Raw genomic sequence first — 21,078 nt, forward strand, 5'->3', positions numbered from 1 at the left:
GTGAAGCAGAGTTTGAATGTATAAATATTCATTATCTATAATTATTAGGAATGCTACTTCTATTTTTCTATCTGAAGATGTGTGGTTAATTTGCAGTTAGGGTTTCGTTTTCATTTGCTTTGCATAGGATTTTGGGTCAAAATGTACTGCAGGTACAGAAAATGATTTAGTAGGCTGAGTCTAGATATATGGCCAGCCATGCTCTATTGTATACCCAGGTTCATTGCACAGCATGCAGAATTCCTTTAAAGTTCCTCATTCATACACCAATGGCTATAGTAGGATATGATCGACTCTAACTCAACGCTTTAAATAGACAGTTTGATGTCCCTGACACACCACCAAAGGAGAATGCATATTCACGACAAACCTTGTATATGTACAGGCTCACAATGTATTGTCCTTTATGGGTTTAAAGACAACTTGTCTTAATATGCATTAATAAGGTGAGTACCTTAATACGCACTTAGCTCAGCTAGAAGCAGTTGTCCTCTTCTGCTGTCCAACTATTCTTGGCACTGATCGGCTGACTGGTCTTTAAGAATCTATCTGCTCAGCAGTCTAGGGTTGTCAGTCTTCATTTTATTGTTAACCTTTTTGAAATGTATTTTTTAATAATTTGTGGTTAGTTGGTTTTCATGAAATGAAGATATAATAGTGTACACCATATCTACATTAGGACAAGGAAAATAAAGATTGGTGTTAAGCATAATTAATCCACCTATGTGCAAAAAGTGAAACGAGTGCATCTGATTAACACTGTATAAACGCCACAATAATCCCTTAAATCAATATAGACAAACAAAAGTGACCACACACATCTAAAAGTGCCTTGAATACATACACATAAAAGGAGACACATTTTTGTTTTAGTGTAGAATGCCAAAGTAATATATACTGTAGTTTCAGAGGTGTATAAGGAGGTTGGAAGAGCAGTGAATGCTCTTATGGTGATGCCTTAGGTAGCCCTTCTCAGGGCCGGCCCAAGACTTACTGCGGCGAGTCTCCCTGCTCTGCCACGGTGCTGGCTTGTAATGCCGAGCGCCAGAAATTGACGTCACTTCCGGCGCTCAGCATTACAAGCCGGCACCGAGACCGAACAGGGAGACTCGCCGCGGAGGAGAGAGGGGCGCCGAGCGGGTAAGCGAAAACCACTCGGCGCCCCTCTCTCTCCTCCGCTTAAAAAAAAAAAAGCGCTTGGGGCGGCAAAGTGCCGCCTGGGGCCATTCTGATTACGTCTCTAAGTAAAGTCAGGTCCATGCATGTTAAGTGTCATTGATATAAAGTCTTTGCATACAGGGATAGCATTTTTACTTGACTTATGAAGGCATCGCAGTTTATAGTGGGTATTTTCAAGCACATAACTGCTGATAGTTGTCAAAGCCAGATATTCTTAACTGTAAATTAAGCATAAAAAAGCTTTTAAGTTTCTATGCCAACAATGCTTTTGTGACACATGTTAATTGTGTTTTCTAGAAAAAAAAAATCGGTGAGCATTTTAGATATTTAGCAGTATCAAGTCTGTTTCCTTTTTCTCTGTCTTTGATAAAAAAAAAAAAATCCAAGATAGTGTATTTTTTACTGGTTTAGGTACCAGTAAAGCAATAGTTTCTAAAAGCATACCAGCAACTCATCGGGAAACCTGTTGTACTCCTTCTAGATCATCCTCTATCTAGCATACTGCACGGCAATAATATATTGCAATAATATATTACAATTACTTAATGATCTATTAAATAAAAAAAAGGGAATGAATGTCCATAACTGTTATGTTTTTGGTTGTTTAAGTTTTTTATGGCTGAAACACTAACAAAATTAGGAGGTAATGAATTAGGTTGAGATGTATATTTTACATTGTTTTATGGGTTACTTATAAACATAATTAAAAGATAAATCTTGGTACTTTTAAAGATAAGCCCTTTGGCTAGTAGTTGCAATTTCAGTAAATCTTATCTTATTTTTCCCTTAGGTCATGAATATTCGAAAAGTACTAAATCGGTTGGATAAACCACAAGGCCTCTACCCAAACTATCTGAATCCTAGCAGCGGTCAGTGGGGTCAACGTAAGTACATGAATACTTTTGTATTTGTTTTGTGTTATGTCCTGTATACCACATCGTTTTCATAACCCAATCTGTTTTTACACAAAAATATGTGCCTCTGTATTAACAAGCGGTCCGCAACCTGACCTTTGCATTAGGCTTGTTCTCTGTACAAAGAGACCCCATCTGATTTAAAATTAAGGTGGTAGCAGAGGCATTATTAAACACTAATCTACACCAGACAAGCCAGAAGTGTTAACACACCTAGACAAGGGATTCTGAGTAGGCATGTGTAACTAAGGTTAACAATGATCACCTTTTGCCTCTATATCCACTTTATGCATGGACCCCTTGGAGTAAACGTCTGCTGTGCTAGATAGCCTTTAAACAAAGCTTGGGACTAAGGTGGATATAGAGGCAAAAGATGTCTTGTCCGTTTAGTAAAATACAGGAGCAGTATTTCTAATTGTACAACGGGCATAAAAATGTATCTCTCATTTTCCACCTTCCATACTCATGTAGGTACATTAAATGTAGCCTAACGAGGCTTTGCGTTTTCGCTCTAAAATATGACGAAAAGTAAGGGTTAGAGAGCAAACTACAATCTCAAATTTATATAATGGTAAAATATATAAATTCCATTTTAATTAGGTGTTAAGACCGTTTCAGCTACTCTAAAAATCCTGAAATCCCGTAATAATCCGTGATATTGATTTGCTTTGCATCCACACACGAACAAGCCAGCTATAACTGTTCTGGTTGTGCAGTTTAATCGCTTGACTGAAGTATCAATACAAGTTTACACAGGAGGGGTATGCAATACACTTGTGAATATTCAATTAAGAGCTCATTAATTGTGCAGTATGTGTAATAATTTCAGTGTGTTTCATGCGATTTCAATCTGTGGTTGCGCAGATAGAATAAGAATTTGTTAGTTGGAAGTGGCTTTCCATCTCCAGCTTCTAGCACAGCTTTCAGTGAGTGCTGTTCACACAAAGTTGTAAGACGTTCTGAATCGAAATTGGCTGTACATCTTCGCAACTAATGAGTCACACTAAAGCACAAGGCTCTGCAGGGGGAGAAAAAGTACATGGCAGTTAACAAAGCAAACTTTTCTTGCCTTTGTTGACTCTTTTTTTGTTTCTCTTTGATATATATGTAGTCTATTCATACTCCAGTCTTCTCATCAGTAACTAGGGTAGAAATAAAGATGCTCTTGTTCATTTAAGCTACGCAGGATTGTTTTGGGTCCCCAAACCATGCAAGTTCATTGAACTTGCATGATATTTAACATTTTATCTTGTTTTGATATGGAGGAGCATTCTTCATTTGTATTGTTCCCTTACCATGAAGGTGCACCTCAAGTTAATTTTCCTATGGCTAACATTTTCTTTTAATATAACTGTTAATTTGGAAAGCCTCTAAAACGAAGATTTTATTTAGCGCCCCTTTATCTCATATCTCTTTGTCTTGCCATAATTCGCCTTTTCCTCTTCTCTGACAAATGCCTCACTTCTTCACTAGTGTGTTCCTTCGTGTAACTTTCTATTACTTCTCATGTTATCTCTCTTTTTGTAGTTTCCATACCCTATCTTTTAGCCTGGTGGAAATATCTTATCAGAGATGGTAAAGAGTTTTTCACAAACACTCTATATGAAAAAAGAGTAATATTACAATTTCCCATCATCATTCTCAATTTAGGAAAATTAGTATAGTCATATCGGTCAAATAGAAAGTGGGACATTTAGTTGAAGTTAAAACCATTTATTAGACCAACATAGGTGATGTAATTGGTCTTAATCCCAATTAAGATAAGACTTTAATGGTGTATTGGATGTACAGGTTAGAGACTTTGCTTGAATGCATAGTCTTTTTCAAACTTCAGGTGTTCTCATCAGAGTATCACAGCTTACTACTTTCACAAACAGACCAGAAGTATTGATTTTCCAAAGTCACTGCAAGCTGAGAGTCTATTTCTGGTAGGAACAACTTGGTAAGATCTCCAGTTTGAAAAGCATATCAGGAGCCCATTTCTCTGGAGTATCTTTTACTTTTAAAAACAATTTGCCCTGTTAGTCAGTTCTAGGTCTTCTATGTTTAGGCTATAATGTGGCAATGTATTTCATACCTATTGATATCCTATACACATTGAGGTCTGGTGCAGGCTAATGAGAGCACCTTAACTTGTAGCTGCATTGCAGGAACATACTTATCCCTCAGATGCAATCCTGCAAAGGTTGTCTCTCAAAGAAAGCTGGATGTCAGCCTGTCTGCTTGGATCCATAAAGAATCCATAGTTACTGATCCATAACAAATAAGGGTTCAGTACACCTTTAAGGCAGTGATCATAAGACCTTCAAATTATTTACCTAGTATTCTGTGCCCCCATGGACTTCTGATACATGTTTGGACGTTATTCATGATTCACCTGTGTTTTCCAATCAATTACCAGGTTTGATTTTGTACAATTTATAGTTTCGATGCAATTTAAAGTTGCCATGCTTTGCTATTGATTCCATTTGTTCCGTTAAGTAATTCAAATGAAATGTCTGCTTGCGATCGATTCTTCCAACATGATTTACTTGTGATTGGAGTGGGGCAAAAATGGAAATGTTTAGTGTTAAGATTGTGTTTGTTTTTTATTTATTTTTTTTTAAACAATGTGGGCAAATCTAATGTGTGGATTTTTTTTTGTTTCATGTTACAATCCAAAAAGATACCAATCAAAAATATTTTCAGATATCACTGAAGCCAATAGTGCCTGCCTCACGAACACCTATTTTTCAGGCATACAAGCACTGTTTCACTCAGAAACCCTCCTTGTTTACTTAACGAGTGTGTGCTTCCAGCATGAAGGCCGCAGGATAGAAGCCTGTCAGTGTCTGTCACTTTCAGCACTACACTAGCTTACTAAGAAGGCTGTTGGAGCCAAGCACCCCTGCGGAATGTTTCACAACATCTGTTATGTGACCATACAGAAAGTACTGCATTTGTTTGATTATAAGATGTTTTTTTTTTTTTTTTTTTTAGAGCAAATGCTCTGAAAAATAACTATTGTCTTATATTCGAGGTTGTCTTCTAATCAGACCTCAAATAGAGGTCTCACTACAAGACTAAGATCCAGATCCCCGCAGCGCTGCAGGGGACACGGATCCTCCTCTCCGGCAGATGGCGGAGGTCTGTGCGATGGGCGCAGACAACCTCCACTGCTGCCGGCACTTCTGCTGGGGCTTCTATGATGGAGCGCTGGCATCACATAACCTTTCGGTGCTCAGTCATAGGAGCCCCAGCGGAGGTGCCAGCAGCAGCGGAGGTTGTCTGTGCCCAAAGTGCAGACCCTCACCAGCTGCCCACACCAGACACCAAGGAATCTGAAGCACGGGGAGAAGTCTAGGAAAGCACTGGTAAGTCAGGGGAGGGTAAGAGTGGCACATGGGGGTTATAAGGGCATTCTGGAGGCAGAGTGGCATATAGGGGGTTTAAATGAATATCAGGAAGGCAGAGTGGCATGTAGGGGGTTAAAATGAATGTCAGGGAAGCAGAGTGGCATATAGGGAGTTAAAAGGCATATCTTGGAGGCAGAGTGGCATATAGGGGATTAAAAGCCATATATGGGAGGCAGAGTGGCAAATAGGGGGTATAAGGCACATCTGAGGGGCAGATGTGCATATCTGGGGGCAGGTTGGCAAATAAAAGGAAATAAAAACAAACAATGCATTTTTCTCAATCACAGTTTTTAATGAAAATGAAAAAAATAGTTTACATGTGAATTAATATTTACTAGTAAAACTTTTTTCTTATAGGGTAGTCTTATATTGCTTCCACAGAACCTTATGTATTAACGTATTTTTTATTGTTAAAACATGTTAAAAAATAGCAAATGAGAAAAAAAGCGACAATGTTAGTTAAGTCAGTGTTCACATTTCTGGTTTTACCTTAGCAAACCATTTTAACAGAAAAATAAATTCAGTGTTATTTTTTTGTGATATTACTTAATGAGTGTTTATCAATTCTGGTCCCCAGGACCCTCTGTTAACCAAGGGGGGCAATTATTGCCCATCTGCGCCCACACCCCATGGGGAGAGGGCAGCTAAACAAATCAATGAGTGTATAGTCCACAAGTACACTGTCCTTAGCTCCAAATTATATAGAATACTATGCCTCCTTCCTTCCAATTGGATTGGGGGTTTAAATAATTTAAATGTCCTCAGGGATATCTATGCACTCCTAGCTCACTGTGCTGAGGGGAAAGGATGTGGAATTGGACAGCTAATGTCAGTAAAAAAAAAAAAAAGTCCTCAGGTGGGGAAAGATGAAGTCTAACGAAGGACCCATTGGGTTCCTGGAGGATGAACAGTGACAACTGCTGCAACCAGTGACCATGTTAGAATCCACTAGCACCTTTCCCTGGGCAGAACATGAAAACCAAAGGCCATGGTTTGACAATGCTGTATGGACCTTTACAAGTGAATTTAGTTTTTTGAAGGTGCTTGAATGGACCTCACGCAACCTACTGGGGCATCTAGAGTTCCATGTTGGTGGAGGGGATTTTTAGTGTATGAGGTTCAGATGAGGATATGCACGTTTTTTTATTCAACTGGATGCCCTCATCTGAAACTAGCAAAATGTAAAGTTCCATCCACTCACAAACATCTCACATTTTAGTGAATATGCAAATTGTTTTGTGAGTGAATTACCGTAATTAAAAGAATAGCACAGTGGTAGTATTCAATGCTGATTAGGGCCACAAGCTGCAAAAGAATAAGTCTTAAGCATAATCATCTCATATCATAATCATTCATTATCATATCAAGAGCATAAGGAAACAGAACGTTTCATTGACACTTGTCCTTGGCATGTATCACAGTGTCTCAGCATGATGCTGAAGGGGAAAGTCTTCTAATCACTGCCATTGATTATATACTCACATGCATTAAGTAGCCCATCTTTCGGTCAATGGAAGACGACAGGGGGGGGGCAATTCTATCTCCTGTTGAATGCTTTGATTCCTATAGTCTGCTTAAACCATTAGTTAATTCAACAGCTTATTTTTCCGAGCTATTGCAGCTATTTACAAAAAGTTATTTTAATAAGCTAAATACTGTACTTATAGGGCTTTTTATTTATTTATATTGCATGTGAAAAACAGCTCTATTTCATTGTTTTGTTATTTTACGATCTTCTTCTTTCAGATCACGTTTCTGTTGGAGGACTTGGGGATAGCTTTTATGAATATTTGCTGAAGGCCTGGCTAATGTCAGACAAGACAGATGAAGAAGCCAGGAAGATGTATTATGAAGCTGTTCAGGTAAATGAGATGCAAATCATTTCCATGAGAAGCTAATATTTTAATTTTACAAAGGTTGTTCTATCCAAACGAGACAACTCTTGTACAGAAAAAAAAAATACACTTCAAATGTTTTCGTATATAATAATAAAATGGGTATGTATTTCAGATATAGTAAAGTTAGACATGTTTAACGTTTCTAATAAAAGATTTGAAAGGTATACTTATAAACAACATAATATGGAAATAGAGCAGAAATAAAGATTGGATATATAATTAACATTCACATCACATTGTACTGCAACGTTTCAGTGTTGAAAATAAAAATGTGGTTTCTGTGTATTTGTTAATATGCAGTAAGTTCTTGGCAGTTTGATTGTAGCTACGTTTGTCAAAGTTTTATTTTGGCTCGATTGTGTAACCTGCTAAATCTAGTTGAGATTTGATGAATATGAAAAAAGGTCTGTTAAAAGTTCTGTCTTTCTTATACGAAACATTAATTGCACTCAGTAGCTTGTTAAGCAAACAAACTTTAGTAGATCTACTACATTTAATTTCTTTTCACCGACGCATAAATGCAACATAGAACCTTGTAAGAAGATTCTTGCGACAACCATAAGTCGCATGACAAGTGTCCACAGTAAACATTAAACACTAAATACATTAGGTAATGTCAAATACTTATTTCTGGCTATTTCCAAAGCTATATTTAGTAACTAAAGTGTTAAATTCAGCACAGTAAGTAGAACAGCTCCTTTAATTTCAAAGTCCTTCAGCACTGGAATAACATATTTAGGCATTTAGGAGCTCATAATTACATAGTACAAACCAGCAGTGTTTTCATCGTATGTCATATTTGAAATGTAGTGTTTAAAATATATGCGTAATCCCCCAAAAGTGCAACTAATACCCAATATGTTTTCATAGTAGGTCTTGAATTTGTGTGTCAAAGTAGCCTTTGTTTAATTTAAGGTCAGAGACCTCTGTTGCATTGCTTAACTGAAATCCGTTGGTTAAATATTAATATTGCCTAACAACTGCTGCGTCTAGAAAGCATGTATTACACTGAATGTGTTGATTACTCCGCTGTTCCATTGCGAGAGGTTTGTCCATCTAGTATTAGGGTCTTGAATGACGACAGGCTACTCTGTTATTTTCTTGTAAAACAATATTCTTATGCTCAAAAACTGCATTGTGAATTTCACCAGAGACCGGGGACTGCTTTTAAGATATCTTACTTTTAAAGCCACATGTGTAGGTTACAGAGCATTTTGCACACACATTATCGGTATTATTAGTATTATTATTTTTAGAATGTGTTTGACAGCCGCATCTGGCTTTAAGCTTTTATTTTGGGTAAAATAAATATGAATGCACAGCTCTGCTGACAAAAACATCTTCACAGAATGAATAAAGTCTGATTGCCTGCTGTGCAGCACTCGGGCTAAGTCATAAAACATTGATTTCAAAGTTTAAATTGGATTAAAATGTGAAAATCTCGAATGGTACCGTGGCTCCTTAATGTCTAAAGGAAATTATTTGTGTGAGCATATGTGTATCCTGGCAGAAAGCCAGATTACTATTTACTGATTATACTTCTGGATTGCAACTGCATTAATTGTTGCAGTGTTGCACAAAACTGCATATCATTGTGCTTTCAGTTTTATTTTGCATCATGGAGGAAGGATACACACACTCGGCACACACTCCTTTAGAGGCAATCTAGAGTTTCAGGATTTGCGACTAGGATAAAAGCTTTAACCCTCCATTATATGAAGGATCCTAGAGATCTGCATGTTGTCCACCTTTTTTGCACATCAGTCTGTCCATGCATCAAAGTCTGTTGACATCTCATGTTACAGGGGGCGTGCTACATACAACCAGGTACAAGATACACTATAATATACAGCTTAAGGTTCTGTAACTTTTTGATCATATAGATCGATAGATGTCCCTCTCCGTGTAGAACAGGACTCCCATGGCTCATATTTCTGTTTGGGCTGCAGACTTCTCACAGTTCATGGCTTGAATTTTATTTTCAAGATATGACGCTATCAGTAGCACTTGTGACTGGGATGTAAATGTGCTTTTTTATTGTTTTCTTTTATTGCTCATTCCGTGATAGATTTAGCCATGAGACAATATGTTCACATGGCCGTCAACCAGGAAGCAAGCATCCACAGACTGCAAAAAAAGCACAAATGCTTCATTACAGACTTTCATTATTGCCATATATCTATTGTAGACTTACAATTATTGCGCATAAGGGCTGTCCACTTATCTTATCCGGCAATTTGCTTTGTCGTTCTGTTGCCGATTTCACTGATGTTCAATTGAACAGAAATGTTACTGCTGAAAGAACAAACTGTATTAGGGATTTAATTCGGCCCATGGGATTCTTAACTGGTAATCTTTCACATAAGTTGCCTTCCTCCCTAAGTGGTGGCTTAATAAAAGCACTTATACTGAAGTACACGTGGTGTTAACGGTTCTTCAAAAAGTATTTTTTTTACTAAAGAATACACAGACAAAATTATTAAGTTTTATATGTCAAAGTGAAACTCAATGGATAAACTTATTAGCCATCCCGTGGAAGGGAACAGAGCGATTTATGGCTTTGATGGACATCAGAATTAAATGTTTTTGGAACCAAACAATTCTATATGAGAGTGAGTAGGCAGGTGAGTTTCGATTAGGTGTGTGAAGCATTAGGCATGTGCCACACTGGGTACAAATATTGCTGATATAAAATAATCGCTAATAAAATCACATGTTTATAAGCCATTTCTGATGTTAAATTTGATTAGAGCACATAAACCTCAAATCACTTCAATCTGCAGATTTGACTAAAGTACTTAGGTGTTTTTCTTTACATCAAACATTAGCTATTGAACTGCAGTGTGGAGGATGAATAAACTGAAGAAAATACTTAGGTTTATATTTCCTCATAATGTTTTAATAGCATCACAATGTAGTTTTACAAATAGAGGTAAAGGCATGATCTGTAAAAATATGTGTAGGGTTAGACTGGATGAGTAGTCTAAATCATTTTCACTGCTCGCCGATAATTCTAACAATTTAATTCTTATGTCCAAAGACCGAATCACTGTTGCCTACAAACTAAAGTGTGTGGTGATCATCTTCATATTAAGACAGACTTTGGTAACTAAATCAGTAATGCAAAATCATTGCATTTTATTTCGAACAGAAGAGCCGATTTTTAAAGCCAAATTAACAGCAAAATGCCCACTTTCCTTCAAAGTAAAATACACTGTTGAATATGATTGATACCCAGTGTGATGCCCTAAATGCAATTTTACTGGCATTTTGCCCTTATATCTTTGAGTCAATTTAACTAAATAACCTGGTGCGAGCATTTGCCAAAACGGCAGCGCTTCTAGTGACATCCTCTCCCTCGATCCTCCTGATGCTGAAAGTTTTAGCAAAAATTCAGCGTAGGGCAAAGTGGCAGCACTTTTGGTGACATCCTCACACCCGATTGGGGGGCCGGACATAACCTGGCTTGAAATTCCGCCAAAATGGCAGTGCTTCAAGTGACGTCGCCCTGAAAGCGCTGCTGTTTTGCCCTTAGGTGAACTTCCACCAAAAGAGATTTTTGGCAAGTAGGAATTATTTTCGTGTCCGCCACTTCTGTGGTACCACGGACTTTATTATCTAGGATGTAAAACTACAGGACTTTATTTTTTTTCTTTAGCTTCTCCCTAAGGCATATTTTTCTGTAAGAAAAAAAAAATAGACTTTATCTGTATTGACCGATGTTTCCTTTTCTAAAACAATTAAAAAACGTTTTGCACGAAAGACAGGGTAGAGAGCAAAGCTATTGGTTTTGTTGCCTAATTGAGTGTGTGATTGGTTTAAAACTAAGCAGGCCTGTGTATCATTCATGCATGCTGCTGAACGTGCACTCATCTGTTAGAGAGAGACTGTTATTTCTGCTCAAACACCCCCATCTTTGGGAAGCGAATACGTTCTACACACAAAAGATAAATTACTAGTGTTCCTCTGCAAGGTAATACGCGTCTATCTTCTCCTTGCACACGGTGTACGTGCTCATTAAACAGTCATCATTTCTGGCAATAAATTTGGCTATAACGATAGTTGTGCATTAGGCTTTACTCTAAAATCCATGATCACACAGCACATATTAATCACGAAACAAAAACCTTGGGAGACATCAATTATCTGTTTTGACATATTGTGCAGGACGTTTTCATATGCAAAATATTAATATTTCATTGTAATACTAGGTTTGATGACTTCATTTGTCAAATTGGCTTGCTGCTATATTTTGCAAGAAACGTTTTTATGTGATGATCAATTGGTAGCTTTGTGCTAGTTAGTACATTTGTTCCAGATAATAATCCTGCACTCGCAAACCATAACACCTTGTTTGCATGCATTTAGCCTGATTAATGTCTTGCCATTTCTTACACAGTGGTACTGGAAATATACGTCTTAGTAATCATTTTTTATCATATAGCTTAAAAACAATGTGCTCCAAAAACTTAAATTAAAATGCTGAACTGCTGTTGGAGGAGTAAATGAATCAGACGTTATTAGCTTGGTAAATGTGAAGTTGCTGGATTCTTAGAAAGCAGCAATCGTTACCATCATTAAAATTACTTTATAAATTGTTGAAACTCATTTTTGAGTTCTAAACATAGATAACCTGAACTTTGCAAGGTACTGTAGAAAAGCCAGTTTCACTCCACTATCAATGATCATTTCTTGATATACAGGCCAGACAACATTGGCCATTATGTGATTAATACAACATGGGTTGTGTACATAAGATTAATGGTTCTGCTGCCTTTCTTATTTCCAATTACAGAATAATATTTTGTATTAATAACGTATGTGTTTGTTTCCTGCAGGCCATTGAGACTCATTTAATCCGGAAATCTAGCAATGGCCTAACATACATTGCGGAATGGAAAGGGGGCCTACTGGAGCATAAAATGGGGCATTTGACTTGCTTTGCTGGCGGAATGTTTGCACTTGGCGCTGATGGTGCACCAGGAGAAAAAACTGGCCATCACATAGAGCTTGCGGCTGAGATTGCCCGCACCTGCCATGAATCTTATGATCGTACAAGTAAGCTGTTTCAATTACAAATGGAACTTTAAATCTTCTTACATGTTTCCTCTTTTTTGTGAACTTCTGGTTTAAATGTATGTGTTGTTGTTGTTGTTATGGAACTAGTCAGTATTTGTGCCTGAGGTGTCCACAGGAAAAAAATGCAGTTTAAGAGAGAGATACTTTTAACTTGATGTTCATTGAATGAGAAAGATTGATCTCATGTGACCTAGCAAAAGAAGAATATCTAAAGCAATCTAGTCAGAATCTCCCATGAGCATTCACAGTCCAACAGCTTGAGAGGAATTATTTTTTATCAAATTTACTCTTGAATGCGAGGGGAAATTGAGAAAACAGAGTGGGCTACAAAATGTAGCCGTTTACTTGTATGTATGTATGTATGTATGGTAAATGTAGGGAGCCCTGGCTAACTTTCACCTGGCAACCATCCATCCCTCCATAAAGTACATTCTTGTTCCAGAGAAGAGGGAGTAAAGAAAGAGTAGAGACATTACAGTGGCCATTGGATGGGCTGCATGGCACCAGTAGGTTAGTTTACTGCTAGCATGGAGACCAGCGATTAGAAGAAACTAGAGAAATCATTATCGTTTATAACATTGTTTTGCGTAGCATATCAGCTAGTAGAGGTTATTCCAAAAACTTGTGTCATGTCAGAGGCTTGTAAAGGGATGTCATCTGGAAAGATGCAGCAAATATTCGAGAAGTAGCATGAGCCTTTCCCTATAACTGCTTTTGTTCCAAGGGGCTGCTTCTTCTACTCTGCTGAACACTTTTATGACTAAGTATAATCTTACAATCAGCTTTCCTAGTGCTCTTCAATGTCCAAACCCTGGTCGGAAATAATTTAAAGAGATTATATTAAGCTAATATGACAAGCAAGTCAAAAACAAGTCCCATAAGCAGGTTTTAGTGTAGGTTAAGCCCTGGTATCCCAATACATTTCTCCAACGTTCTAAGCGTTTCTAAGCAACAACCCCTTCAGATAGGAATGTGTTTCTGCAATTAAAAAACAAATTGTGTTGGCTGGCTTTCTGGTTACAGAACATTCATTTTTGTTGGTAGTTTTAACATATATATATTTGTTTATGTATATTAAAGTTCTTTTTACTTATTAATTTTTAGCAATGAAATTGGGCCCAGAAGCTTTCAGGTTTGATGGAGGTGTCGAAGCGATTGCTACGAGACAAAATGAAAAATACTATATCCTCCGACCAGAGGTTATTGAAACCTACATGTACATGTGGCGTTTCACACATGATCCGAAGTACCGGCAGTGGGGCTGGGAAGCCGTTCAGGTGAGCAATATCTTGTCATGCATTGTCATGGGTTTTTGTGGCTCGTTTTTGTAAATTAGGACAGTACCTCCAAATCCTGGCTGGTTAGATCTAAAGACACCGTAAGCATTCAAAGTACAAATATACTTTTCTTCTTCATACTTAGAAGTAAGGTTTCTGAAAACAATAACGTGAGGTTTTTTTGTATTGCTTTGCCAGTTCAATTTACTTTCCTTACACTCTCAAATGTGTAAATAATTGTTGAACAGCCAATAAAACACCACTAATGATGTACAATGATGTACTGCAATCCTCTTGTACAAGCATTTCCTAATAATTCACAAATCGTATCCCAGCTGTTATTCCATGCAGCAAGTGTGTACATGTTCCCAGCTGTATTACTAAACCGTAATTCTGTCACATTGTGATGAAAGTAATAGACTTTAGCTAAAGGTGCAGTAATGTACTTGAAATATGTGCCAAAATAGAACAGTGGGATAGACAAAATTTCCTTCACAGGCAGTAAAGTAATCTTGACTAATGTCATCCAAAATGATTTGATTTCAAATAGAACATCAAATAAATATTCTAGAACAATTTTTTTACTTATTTGTTGCGGTGATTTTTTTTTTTTTTTTTTTTTTTTTGTCCAAGCTGAATAAATGAACTAGTCCTTTTTATTCTACAGAGTGTACTTTATTTCAAAACTTTTAAGATAGTACGAATGGCATAACTGAAGATTTTCTGGCATAAAAAAATGGAGCACTGTTTCTTATTATAATGAGGTATATATTTAACCTTGGACGTAGCTGTTCAAGGGCGCCAGGAGTAGGCATAACGGTCTTCTGAAGTTAATAGACTCAAGAATTAAGTTGAGCCTTCAAGGTTTATGATGAGAGTACTAGATGGAGAAAATGGCTCTTATGTGTCATATATTCAACCCTAGACAGAGTGAAATGTAATATTGAGATTAACAGCTTGAATTTGAGAATTTAAACTCGCTCATATGTATTATGTTTGTGCCACTGACTGTTAAATGTGCAGAAATATCAGTGCACATTTATAATCAATTCATAATCAATATTTGTTTGGGAATAATCTCCATTCCAAAAGGAATACTACACAGGGGCACATTCCTGTTCCCATGTCAGAATGAGCTGAGAATTTGGCAATCATTATACCTATTTATAAATTGTCTTGGTGGCGGCAGCGTTATGATATTAGTGATATCATTATAGTTAATTGTCCGTGGTATAAAGGGTGGATATTTTTATCACTATTTCTGGTCTATTCACCATGTGAATGAGATTTAAAGCTCTAGTCATGTTAAGTTCAGTGTTGGGCAATGCGATTGGGCAATAGCTAGAGGGCAGGGTGGGGTCCTTCCCCTCCTTCGGGAGCAGTGTAATGTTGACTGCCAAAGAGTGTGAATAGAATTAGGAGCCCTCCAAGACTGCATTCATTAGCCTCATGAAAGCAGATGTTCTGAAAAAAAAATAACTTAAAGTATCACCACCCAAGACCATCCGTCTAAGGGGCCTTGTCAGGCTAGATCTACTTAAGGGCCGGGGACACCTTGTCCCAATATGGGGGCCTCCAAGCCTCTCACGTCTCCTGTCACTATATTTCTCTAGGTATGAGCGAATGTCAGCCACCCTCCACAATCTATTGCCAGAGTGGTGTTAGTGATTGATTTTTATGTATTTATGTTCTTTAAATAAGGAGCACAGGAGAGACTTGATATGGGTCACATAGAAACGTCAGGGTTGTGTTTCAGTTGAAACAGTTTCCAGGCTTTGATTTTGTTACCCTGCTGGAAATCACCATTGTGCTGATGATCTAGCAATTTGGTGAATGCATTAAAGTCTCCGTTATAAGTAGCACAGAGATAAACATGAACCTGTCATTGTGCATTGCATTTGATATATAGTCAACTGCTTGTTTGGAGGCACTAATGCAGCACATGATTAAAGAAAATCAATTGTCTTGTTCTAGATGTATACAATTATCTACTCACGTTCTTTTCTTAATGAACCTTTAAATAATGCAAGCGGTATTAATGTGGTAGAGCTATTTAAATCATGCTCACCAATCTTAGAAATGCTCTTTTTTTATTTTATATACATAACATGTAAACCAAATTACTATATTAAAGTATTAGTGTTTTCTACCATATATTAAGAGATATGATTCTAGTATAAGGATGATATCATGTAGCAGGATTGCAAAATACTGGCAAAAGACCCTTATTATCATGCATTATAATTTGGTATATTCAAGAAGCAGATATTTTTCTTGAGCTATCTTGGTTGACTTTTAAGTGCAATAATCATACTCCAAAGTTTATTTGCCAAGGTAATGTAGAGAAACGGATGAATTCGAGAAAATGATGAAAACACAGAATGTTTTCATCATCGGCATGCTTAACTTATTCATAACATCTAAAGCCCCAGCAAACTAGGAAATAACTTGCACTTCTCAAGTAGGTGCATAAAAAATATATATATACCTTTTAAGGACCTCACCGGGATCTTTGGGAGTTATTTCAATCAATCAACCTGCCAAGAAGAGCTGCTTCTAATCCCAGTCCAAACTAGATCCAGTTAAAATCCTCTCGATCATTTTGAGTGTGATTGTACTCTTCAATACATTGGCGGTACATCTTAGGGGGGGAAATAAAACACCTGCAACGGAAAGTCAAATTTTGTGCATCCAAGGGATGCTTAAGTTGTTTTGTAGGTTGAGTGGCTCTTAACCTTGTGCTGTTACATTGTCAAGATGCTTTGAGAGCCGAGTAAACTGTCAATTAGATGACTAGGAATCGGAGGATTCTGGCTGCATAGATCATGTCAATACCACTAGTTCTGACTGCTGTCTTCATGTCTCAGGGAAGAGAGGTGTTACTTGATATCCATTCTTTTCTCTAGACGTATTGATTGACCCAGATGCCTCTTTGGCATCTGCATTATTCTGTTCTTTCACTTTTTTTTTTTTTAAAGCCTAAAGTGAAAATAGAAACATCTCATTCTATGTGCGCACATTTTATCAGCCAAATGACAAGACCTTCGAACACTCAGCTTTATTGCTATGAAATCAATTCCCTGTTACATTCCAATTAGATTTATTTAATGTCATTTGTAATTGGAAAGGCAGAAAATCAGCAGCATTCACAGGTGCTTTTTTTTATATCTCAGTCCCTGGGTCCTGCCGATCTGTTTAGATACCCTGCCTTTGTTCTTGCTCTAAAATCCGTATTTTTGACGTTCGGTAATGATTGTAACAAGGGCAGTGTCATGATAATATTTAAGTGTATATTTGCATAATTCTCATATTGTAATATGAATGTGTTCTATAAAAAGCCCAGTGAAAGTCCTGGTGCCTATATATGCTCTAGCTTACAGCTTTTCTGATCATCTTTGAAAAAGTGTGCAGTAATTAAGCGTGCATGCCATCTTCCAAATTTTATTTTTACCTTTTTAATGCATGTCAGGAACTATTCTGTATTGGCTCCATTTTACTTGAATAAGCCTCAAGATTGTAAGCTTGGGAGCAGGGCTCTCTCCACCTAATGTGTGTTAATGTGTCTTAGTCTGTCAATTCGTGTCTTGTCATACCCCTTGAATATATGTATTGTATTAAGCACTGCATAGATTGTTGGCGCTATATAAATAAAAGATAAAAATAATAAGACTCCTATAACTCCTACGCAGGTATACTCCACCAGGAAACATCCATTTGCACAGTTCTTGCACATGATCAGTATGCTACCATTGAAATAAATCTTACATATGGCAGCTCCTATTGCCAAGAATGGGATTTACATGAAGCATGTGCAAAAGGTGTCATAATGCTTACTGGCTTCAGCAGCAGTAGCCAGGGGAAGCAATAAATTAGACTAAACCAGTCTAACCAGCACTGATTTGCATGCATTCAAATGCAGTGGCGCCCATACAAAATGCACAGCCAGGGTCCACTTGAGCTCCGTACTTGCCCGGGTTTAGTTTCCATCATTAAAGGGATTCTGTCCCTTAAATTGGGTTTATGTTGTGAAAACTATCAATCCATTGCCTAAACAGAACTGCAAACAATTATGGAAGCTCTCATCAAAAGATACACAAGTATAAATTTGCTGAATCTGTACAGAAACTATCCTCCATTACACTAATTAACTTGGATACTGCTTAAGGTCATAAGCAGACACAGTGCAATTAAATCCAAAATGAATTTTCCCTGAACTATGTATTTGGTTGCAGTTCTGTAGAAAATGTATACATAAACGTATACGTTGTACATCCACTCTATATCATGTTTAGGTCCAAAGTATTTTTGCTTTGAGTATTGGTTTAGGTGGCTGCGTATATAATATAAATTATAAATATATATATTTTATATATATATATTTTATATATATATATATATATATATATATATATATATATATCAGTCAGATAATATTTTCTCAGGTTTGAGAACAATGAAGTCATAAAACACATCCTTTCTGATTTGTCATTCCTCGAAACATAGACTTCTATGGCAGATAAGAACCATTTGGCACATGTAGTCTGCCCATTTTACTGACGTAGAGACTAAGACCTTAATCATCTCTTAGTCTTGTCTTCAAGTTATATTCAGGATAATGTAATGCCAATCCCATGCCTTTTTTAATTCCTTTACTGTATTAGCCTCAACTTCTTCTGCATGGAAGCTGTTCTCTATTATGTTTATTAAGTCGTTTGATAGATTTTGTAAGTATGTTAATGTAACGTCTTGACCCTGTGTCCCGTTAAAGGCTTTTATGCATCAGTCACGACATGTCTGAAACAAAATTTACTGCTTGAAGAATATGTTTGCGTTTTAATTAAATAATGCTGGAACGCCATAATGGGTAACAGCTGTACATATGAAACGTCCCTTAATCTTGAGAAACTAGTTTCACTGGCCAGACTGAAGTCACATTCATTTTAATTTTTCTCTTATCTGTCATTGTATACTGAAACCATGCCCATGTTCTTTTGAAACAAGGTGCTTTCAATTGGCAGAAATGTGAAAGGTAATTGGATTTTGCAGGCTAATCGAAACATTGACAGTAGATTCATGTGCTGCAGCTTGATATTTTCTTTTTATTCTTGTAATTCATAGGCACTGGAAAAGTACTGCAGAGTGGAAGGAGGATATTCTGGTGTCCGCGATGTGTATGCTGCCCACCCAAATCATGATGATGTGCAGCAAAGTTTTTTTCTTGCGGAAACACTCAAGTAAGCACAGGCAGCAATCAAGTGCAATTAATTCTAGCGAGTGGCACAGATAAGCACATGCTGTTGATATTTCCGCATAATGTGCCTGGAAACCCTTTTGTGCTTAATTAATGTGAAGAACATCATAGATGTCTGTAGGGAAGTGGGAAGGTATAGATCTACATCGTAGGCTTTTCTTTTCATTTGAATCCCACATCCAATCTATACAGCCATGTCATTAGATTGCACAAGAACGGATTGTCATTTTTGTTGGTTTAACTTGCATAACCTAAAAATATATAGCTGTTCCCACATGTTCTGATGAACTGTACACTCACTACTGTGTGGAAACATTGTTCAGAGTACATCGTTCCTGGGTTTAGTGAACTCAAGTTTGATATCCATGCACTGGTGGCATAACAGCATGGGCTACAGCTATGACTAGGTTGCAAGGCCCAGGTGCCCAATCCACCGAGCACTCCCTGCAATACCAGTTCTTATGCTCTCCTGCCCACCAGTAGTCTCCATGGGCAGAGCCACTGGGAACATTACCTTATGGTATTAGCTCAGGCTTGTTATTACATGACAAGGTTGGCATTCCCCCAACACCCCACACCCTATGTTAAGACAAGTCAGCAGACAATGTGTGGGAGCACTCAACACATAGTTACATGGCTGCCTGCAAATTGACAACAGCCCCAGGATATTAAAGTTTAATGCAGTCTAAGGTTTTCTTAGTTTTGTTATACAAGCTGGAATGACTGCAGTATGAAAATGTTTGCATTGGTTAGGTTTATGCCAAAATCTAGGGAGGAAATGTGTTTTCCTATACACCTAACATTCTTCAGAATAGTGAAGTTTTCACATTTGACTAATAACTTTGTTTTCAATCAAAAATGATGTGTTTTGAATTCCATTCCAATAATTAATCTTTGCTGTTGTCTTTTTCCCCCCCAGATATTTATATTTGTTGTTTTCAGACGATGACCTCCTTCCAGTAGAACATTGGGTATTTAATACAGAGGCACATCCATTACCCATAGTTGAGAAAAGTGACAGAACGATAGCAGAATCCAAATAGATTGCAACATGTGAACTGCTGTCATAACGTCAATTCACTGCATTCCTCCAGTGGTCCATTTTCCAGGATTGCGGAACAGAACACCCTCTTTCATGTGTCAGTTTGATTCCGATTTTGAAGTTGTACACCAACTGTTTTGCAGTCTGTTATGTTTACTACTAGACATTTCTGGGTGATTCTAGAGCCATTCCATTGTGACCTGATATACGACTGTGAATTTGAAGCACCTTTTTTTTCCCATAAACACGATGTTAAGGTTTTGTTAAACAAATCTCTTGTCATATAGAGTAGACCAGTCTGCGTTTTCTGTTAGTTTCTCTCTTTTTTATCTTTTCATTTGACTGCAAAGATCCTTTCTCCTCTGTGAGGAGATTGTCTGCTTTATGCTGTAATCTTTTGCCATGTTGCAAAAAGCCATACTGAATAGTGTAAAAGAATTCTTTCTTTTTCTTTCCAGATGTATGTAAATCAGATTTGTCTGAATGTCATCTAAGACAAATAGTGTAACTGTGACATCTTCCTCTTATGCGGGTTTTTCTTTAACTTTGATATAATTGTTCTAAACCATATCTTTTAATGAAAGTGACCTAGAAATGACTCATTTTCATGCAGGCATAACTCTGTCTTAAATGGCCATATACACTTTTTGTGGGTGTTTTTTTTTTCTTTTTTTCCAGGGGTTTTAACTAATCAATAAATGGCAAAACATCTTATGTTAAGCAAAGAGTTCTTTTTTTTTTTGGTTTCAAGATCTATTTTTTTCCAATCTTCAGACAATCCAAGTAGTTAAATGAATCCTATATTTTTTGGGTGTACAAGTTATACACGACCGCTTCCCAAAGGTTTCTTGCATTCAGATTATTGAGATTTCATCTACCTATCACTTTAATGTAACTTTTAGTACTGTTTTCTTTTGGGCAATTTACTATGAAGCATTAGAACCTTGGGTATTACCAAACATATTAAGCATTTAACAATATTTGTTTAGATTATTCACGTAGCCCATGTCTTAATCACAAATCATAAGCATTTTACCGTCCTA

At 37.1% G+C, this 21,078-nt stretch overlaps 1 protein-coding gene across 1 annotated transcript in view; it reads left to right on the plus strand.

Moving 5' to 3' along the window:
* Positions 1 to 20,749, plus strand: part of MAN1A1 (mannosidase alpha class 1A member 1) — a 118,137-nt gene extending 97,388 nt beyond the window's left edge. Inside the window, exons 7-12 of the mRNA XM_053461322.1 lie at positions 1,970 to 2,063; positions 7,235 to 7,350; positions 12,225 to 12,444; positions 13,570 to 13,742; positions 18,861 to 18,976; positions 19,913 to 20,749. Of these exons, the coding sequence (XP_053317297.1) occupies positions 1,970 to 2,063; positions 7,235 to 7,350; positions 12,225 to 12,444; positions 13,570 to 13,742; positions 18,861 to 18,976; positions 19,913 to 20,036 (843 nt within the window). The 3' untranslated portion in view covers positions 20,037 to 20,749. The remainder of the gene's footprint in view (positions 1 to 1,969; positions 2,064 to 7,234; positions 7,351 to 12,224; positions 12,445 to 13,569; positions 13,743 to 18,860; positions 18,977 to 19,912) is intronic.
* The last annotated feature ends 329 nt before the right edge of the window (positions 20,750 to 21,078 follow it).

This window comes from Spea bombifrons, chromosome 3, assembly GCF_027358695.1.
Source record: "Spea bombifrons isolate aSpeBom1 chromosome 3, aSpeBom1.2.pri, whole genome shotgun sequence".
Classification (NCBI taxonomy): Eukaryota; Metazoa; Chordata; class Amphibia; order Anura; family Pelobatidae; genus Spea; species Spea bombifrons.